General features: G+C 44.8%; 1 protein-coding gene across 1 annotated transcript in view; it reads left to right on the top strand.

The window, feature by feature from the left end:
• The first annotated feature begins 962 nt into the window (after positions 1-962).
• Positions 963-7,389, top strand: part of SLC16A10 (solute carrier family 16 member 10) — a 116,618-nt gene continuing 110,191 nt past the window's right edge. Inside the window, exon 1 of the mRNA XM_047101268.1 lies at positions 963-1,296. Within this exon, the coding sequence (XP_046957224.1) occupies positions 963-1,296 (334 nt within the window). The remainder of the gene's footprint in view (positions 1,297-7,389) is intronic.

Raw genomic sequence — 7,389 nt, 5'->3', positions numbered from 1 at the left:
ATGGCTATTCTTCCTTTCTTTCACATATATTGTTGTTGCTACATGCTTCAGGGAGTTGAATATAGGTGCTAGTTTTTGTTTAAAGTGCAAATAACTGTGCTGTAGTTTAAATGTAATGTTTTCCAGCTGTCTGTCAAAAATGTTACTGGAAGGCTTTGGTATTACAGTGTCTTACAAAATGGGCATTTTAATGTGCCAAGTATTTATAGGAAATTGTATATGAAAGGAGAAATGAGACGATTACATAAGGCCCCTTATACTTCTGACTTTCTTTTAAGTAAGCAGGGGGCGTTATGTACCCTAAATATTATGGTTAGTAATAAGAGGTGCATGTCAAAAAGCAAAACAAAAACAAAGCAAAGAGACAATGTTAGTTTGGTTGTGACGCTGTCAGCTGAGGCTAAAGATCTCATACTGCTTTGTGATGACACACCCAGACTGTACTTAGGCAGATTCGCGCCCCTTCCTTTAATACTAGGAGACGAGGTAACCCACACATCCGTGACCCCCCAACTAGGTTGGAGGAGGCCTTGCCGCAGGCGCGCGCGCACAGACTGCCACCCGCGGACACCTGGCTCCGGGCTCAGCCAGGCGGGGGGCCCCGCCTCCGATCTACCGAAGCCCAATCATCTGGAGAGTCTGGGGTACGTCCCGCGCCGGCCACGCCCCCAGCCTGCGGGGCGGGGGGCGTCTTTAAGAGCCGGCCGGCGGGCCCCGACGCAGTAGGGGGTGCGGGGCTGTGGGCAGGAGGCCTGAGTGCGGTGCTCTGGGGTGCCGGCTCGCCTCCGCCTTCCTCCTCGCGGCAGCCTCCGTGCCCTGCGCCGCCGTCCCACCGGGGGCTCCACCGCCCTCTCCTCGGCCTCACCAGCCCGCCGGCCGGGCGCTCGGCGGCTCCTCCGTGAGCCCGCCGGGAACTCGCACCCCTCGAGCTCCCCTGGCTCCCGAGGGGGCCGCCTCGGGCCATGGTGCCCTTCCCCGAGGAGCCCGCCGCCGCGCGGGGGACGAGCGAGGCGCAGCCGCCGGGCCCCGCGCCCACCGGGGCAGCTCCGCTGCCGGGCCCGGGACCCTCGGACGGCCCCGAGGCGGTCGTCGAGAAGGTGGAGGTAGAGCTGGCGGGACCGGCGGGCGCTGAGCCCCCTCAGCCTCCCGAGGGCGGCTGGGGCTGGCTGGTGATGCTGGCGGCCATGTGGTGCAACGGGTCGGTGTTCGGCATCCAGAACGCCTGCGGGGTGCTCTTCGTGTCCATGCTGAAGACCTTTGGGTCCACGGACGATGACAAGATGGTCTTCAAGACAGGTGAGGCGCGGAGCCGGCCGGGGCCAGCCCCGGGTAGGGGGAGAACGGGCATGGGGCCCCTGAGCGCATCCCGCGTGCGGAGTGTGCCCGCGCCGGCTTGTGCGCCTCGGTGGGTCCCTGTGTGTGGGAGAGCGTGAGAGAGGTGGGTCTGTCCCATCGCAAATGCAGCCTATCGCTCCAGGGGCCTCGGTGTGCCTGGCTTTGTAGTGAATACAGATTTGGGCACAGTGTGTTTGGAAACAAGCCGCAGAACTTATTTCCCAATAAGCAAGAGTAGGGTTTAAGAGTCTACGTATACTTTCCTCTTAATTGTCGAGAACAAACAGAACCTTCCAAACCCAACGACACCGCACTGTGATTTTTGCAGTCTCTTATGCGACCGTGACCGTTGGGTTTTCTCGTTCATGTGCCTCCGGGGCTGCAGAGGGGCGTGTGTGCTGAGGGGAGGCACGGTTGGCGAGATTAAAGAGATTTATTCCAAGGTCAAGGGGAGTTCCCCAAGGGAGCTCTGCCAAGAGCCCTGGTTTCGTGGTTTGTTTGTTTGTTTGCTTGTTTTGGGGGGGGGTGCACTGTGTGCTAAATATAGAAAGCATAGGAGGCAGCCAGATCAGGGACTGGGAGGAGGAGGAAGGTGAAGGGTTGCCCTTTCCTGCTGTGTTGTCATATTTAACCATATACTAGACTAGATGAAAAAGTGCAGACTCAACATTTTTTTTCCCCTGTAGAGACTTATAATGTGATCTCTTGACAGGCAAAAAACAAGTCCAAGACCTTTTGTATATAACTCTTTTACATACATTATTGTACTTCAACCTGCAAGGCAGGTGTTAGCAGCCTTATTTAGGAGAGAAAACTGAAGCTTGGTAAAATAGTGTCTTCGTGAGTAGCAGAATGGAGATAGAACACACATCTTATGACTTAAAGGGCTAAGGGATTTCCATGACTAAATAAGGCTCCTCCCTGCCATTTGAGGAACTTTATATGATTAATAGTCTTTTTTTAAACCTTAATTTTCTATTTTTAGAGTGACTGTTCCTTAGGACTTTAGTGTGCATACAAAGAACATGCAAGAGACTGTTCTAACAAATTCTAAGGCAGAGGTAATGTTGGGAGTTTTAAAATCTTTTATAAATACTATTATACTGTATGTATCATTCTGCAGTGTGCTTTTCTTCTACTCTGCAGTGTTTGCAATTTATCCACATAATATCTCAACTTGAACTGGTAGCTTAAATTCTTTATATTTAACTCCAGGTTTTCCATTGTATGAATATATTATAATTTACTAATGCATTCTCCCTTTAATAAATATTTAGATTACTTCCAAACTTAATATAAACAATGCTGCAATGAATATTCTTGTACACTGTCTCTTTGCATATGTGATAATGTACCATATTTAATCTGGAATTTCTGTTCCTTAAACAGTAGCTCTTGAACTACTGTGTTACGCAGGTCACAGGGCTAGTAATAGGCTAATGTAATATCCTATACTTATTTTTATGGAAGGCAACTGTTGAAAGTCTCGCAGGATTGATATGCATGTGCAATATTGAACAAAAAAATTTTTTTTATATGAGCATGGATATCTGGTAGGGAGAAGCTCAAGGAGGCAGATGGAACTGGTAGAGTCAACATTTTAAGACTGGTTCCTTTAGCATTTAGCATATTCTTGACTAGGATTACAGATTTTTAATGCAGTCAAGATAGCAAGACAACAGTCTTTTGTTTACCAGTGTTTCTGCCAACTCAGGTGAGTAGGTCCTTTCTATCTGTGGATTTTTTTCTCCTTCATTTTATGAGAGTGAGAGTGTGTGAGTGAGCAACTATGGGGGAAAAACCATAGGAGGGCCAGAGTTTTACTGTGTCGCAGCCTTGACCTATCTTCCATCCCCAAAGTTCCTGTTGGCTACAATGTTCCAACACAGGCCACCTGAGGGGGGACGGAGGGGACAGGAACCTGCTCTCTTGAGCTTTTTGAAGCTATTTTCAGTTTTGATGAATATCCTTCTCCATTTACTCAGTTGAATCCTTGACGATTTTCAGTCATGTTTGTGTATATGTGGGTGTATATTGTATAAATAGTTATACAAATATGCCAGCTAAATACTGAAAATCTTTTTACTTCTGCACATGACTCCCATGTATGGTTGTGCCCTTGCACAAAGGTGCCCAACTCAGGGTAAGTGGTGCCTGAAAACCAGCCTGTGCTCTGGGTGCCCGCCTATATACTTGTAATGGCCCTGTATGACATAGCAGCTATATTGAATCTTTACTTGGATAGTATGTGATACAGAGCTGATAACTGATAAAATTTAAGGTCTAAGGAAGAACAAAGATTTAACCTCATCTGTGAAAAAATGGTAACAAGATACTCTTTAAGCCAGTTAATACTGAGACCTACCCACCCCCTGCGCCAGCCCAACACACACACACACACACACACACACACACACACACCCCACACACACACACACACACACACACGCGCGCGCGCGCGCAGGTGTTTCATAGTCCATCCTTCACAGCAGGTATTAAAGTATTTGAGAATATCGGGGCGCCTGGGTGGCGCAGTCGGTTAAGCGTCCGACTTCAGCCAGGTCACGATCTCGCAGTCCGTGAGTTCGAGCCCCGCGTCAGGCTCTGGGCTGATGGCTCAGAGCCTGGAGCCTGTTTCCGATTCTGTGTCTCCCTCTCTCTCTGCCCCTCCCCCGTTCATGCTCTGTCTCTCTCTCTGTCCCAAAAATAAATAAACGTTAAAAAAAAAAATAAAGTATTTGAGAATACCTGAAGTTTGACTGTTCAGGCTTCTTTATTTTGATATTCTAATGCTGAGTCATCTGTGATCAAACAGATGCAAGCTTCAAGTACAATACAAAAAATACCTGAATTGTTTAAGGCTTTTATTTTTCAAACTTTTGGTCCATTTTTTATTACTGTTATTCATGATTGATAATCTCAGCATTAGAGACCATTTAATTCTGTCTCCATGTTTTCATTGGTTTCTTCATAGTGATGAGCCCTAGGGCACATAGGGAGGTAGTGATGGAATGCAAATTGAGGTTTCTAAATGATAGTTCACTTTTCTTGAGAACTACCTATGTGCCAGGCCCAGTGCCTGCATTCCTATTTAAACATTATAACAAGTCCAGGATATTGGCTTAATTAAATATCTTTCTTTTCAGATGTGGAAACTCAGGCTTACAGAGTTTAAGTAAGCAGTGGAGCCAGGATTCAGCCTCAGGCTTATGTCTCTAGAAATGGGGTTTTTAATGATTGATCATATTGCATTGAGTAGATAACTTGCTAATTCAGTGTTCTTAAAATTTTTTTAAACATTTATTTATTTATTAAAAAATTTTTTTAAACATTTACTCATTTTTGAGAGTGAGAGAGACAGAGCATGAGGGGGGGGGCAGAGAGAGGGGGGACACAGAATCTGAAGCAGGCTCCAGGCTTTGAGCCATCAGCACAGGGCCCGATGTGGGCTTGAACTCACAGAGTGCGAGATCGTGACCTGAGTCGAAGTTGGATGCTTAACTTACTGAGCCACCCAGGCACCCCAACGTTTATTTATTTTTGAGAGAGAGAGAGAGAGAGAGAATGCAAGCAAGGGAGGGGCAGAGAGAGAGAGAGAGAGAGAGGGAGACACAAGATCTGAATGAAGCAGGCTCTGAGTTGTCAGCACAGAGCCCGATTCAGGGCTCGAACTTGTGAACCATGAGATTATGATCTGAGCAGAAGTCAGACGCTTAACTGACTGAGCCACCCAGGCGCCCCTGCTAATTCAGTATTCTTTATGTTGTATATCAATTCAAGCATTAATTGACTGAGCACTACTCCAGGCATTCTAGGGTTGTAAAAGAAGTCTGAAAGGTCATGATCTCACAGTTTGTGAGTTGGAGCCCCAAGTCGGGCTCCTTGCTGACAGCACAGGGCCTGCTTGGGATTCTGTCTGTCTCTACCCCTCTCCTGTGTGTGCACTGGAGCAATTTCTCACTCTCTGTCTCTTTCAAAATAAAGAAAAGGCTTAAAAAGTCTGAAAGATTAGGGTGCCTGTTTCTTGATCTTACTTTGCTATCAATAAACGATTGCCAATTGTTAATGTCTCATTGAAATAGATTTTTGTAGAGGGACTTCTATGGAGAAACAAGATAATTTCATATGGCATTTAAGCAAAAATCTGGTGTTTCCTTTGAAGAACCATGTTCCTTTAGATTGATCCACGGTAGGATGATGTTTCCAGACAGAACTGAAAAGGAGCCTTTCTCAGGCTTACTTCTTTTCAGGCTATCTTAACTCTTCCTATGCAAAACAAAAACAAAACAAAAAAAACCCAACAACAACAACAACAACAAAAAAAAAACAACCCAAAAACCTCTTCCTATGCAACTGATGATCCACCCAAAATTTCTCAGGAAAGGCCCTGAAGAAATTCACTCACACAAAGATATAGGTTAGTTTATACGTCTTCATGTTACTCCTTATTCATTCTACAACTGCTTACCAAGTTGCTGACACTCTGTGCTGGGCACTAGAGATGGTAATTGAGAGAAACAAGGTCAGCTGTTCCCAAGGATTTTTTGATCTTCTATGGGATACAAATGAGTAAACAGAATACTTCCCTGAGGCATTTGCAATATATCCGTGCTCAATCTTATTTTAAAAAGCTGAAATTCTAAGGAAATTCCAGTGAATGGTGAGGGCTGAGAAAGGCATTTGATGGCCTCTTTCTCTATGGTAATAAATCTTACTTTATTAATTTGAGACTTTGGAAAGGGCAAGCAAGCTGAACTGCAAGTTAGGCAGTAGAACTAATGGAAAGTGTTGAGTGTATCCCAGCCCCGCTGTGTTATCCTGGCTGCTGATGACATGGTAATCAGAGGTCTGCCTCACACCTCCTGCTGTATCACAGGAAACAAGCTGGGCTCGAGTGGTCTCTTTTCAGTTGAACTTTTACCGGTTCACATGTGCACAGGTAAATCTGATGCTTTTGGGAACACGAAAATAATTACTACCACTAACTGCAACATTATTTTCCCTTAGAAATCACTACTTGGCTGGATATTGGAAAACCCATTTTTGGTTCCTTCATGGAATTGATAAAGAGTCAAGGGTACTTTTCATACGCAGTGCTGTGGACACTCTGGGATCTTACGAGGGTATTAATCTAGTTTATTTCCCTGCTTTCTTCCTGGAGAAAGAAATATTTTAATGGCATATTCACTTTTTAAATATATTTATTTAAAACAAGTATGTTTTCAGAATCAGTATTCAGAGTAGTTAATGATATTCTTTTGGAGATAGGATATCTTTGTGGTCCAGAGGCTTGGTTAAGTAAATTCCGAAGGCTTCTTTGGGAATTCCAGAGGCTTCTTTCAGTAATTCCCAAAATGTGTTCTTTAATAACCTTCTTCAAAGTGGAGGTCTGTGGTTAAACAAGTTTGGGAAACACGGCGCATTATCCTCCTTTCTTGGATATTTAAAGTAGAAATCAAGGTATTAAAAATTCAGTAGTTTTAAAGAGAAGTAGATTATTAAAAAGGTTCCAAAAGGGAGGCTCTTTGTCTACAATCTTTAATGCAACTCTGCCTTCTCTGTGTGGAGGTAGATCGCTTTTTAGACAGTTAAAAATCACAAAGCAGGATTTTCAATAGCACTTAAGGAGCAATACATCTTGTTAGATCTTTCAGTATAATCCTACTAGCACCTCTCAAACTTCAAGTCAGTTCATGTTCCTGAAGGTTTAAAAAAAAAAAAAGTTTTCCAGGCACCCGGGTGGCTCAGTCGGTTAAGCGACTGACTTCAACTCAGGTCATGATATCTCAGGGTTTGTGAGTTTGAGCCACCCCCGTCCCCGCCACGCTCACCGCCCCCCCCCCCCAACTTGTGCGCACACTCTCTCTTTCTCTTTCAAAATAAGCAAACTTAAAAAAAAATTAACTGCTCAAAGAACAAAATCAATAAAAAATAAATGGATACCAGAATTATGTCAGGAGGGGTTTTGAGATATCTTTTTGAATAAATTATACTCTGTGCTCCTGATGTGATTTGCTATATCTTTTGGATGGGTTCTTATTGAATCTGTGTTGC

The sequence above is a fragment of the Lynx rufus genome, unplaced genomic scaffold (assembly GCF_022079265.1).
Source record: "Lynx rufus isolate CCGP_SWC_20201006 ecotype Redwood Valley unplaced genomic scaffold, mLynRuf1.p SCAF_6, whole genome shotgun sequence".
Taxonomy (NCBI): domain Eukaryota; kingdom Metazoa; phylum Chordata; class Mammalia; order Carnivora; family Felidae; genus Lynx; species Lynx rufus.
The sequence above is the reverse complement of the archived record's forward strand: the minus strand, read 5'-3'. Positions and strand labels throughout refer to the sequence as shown.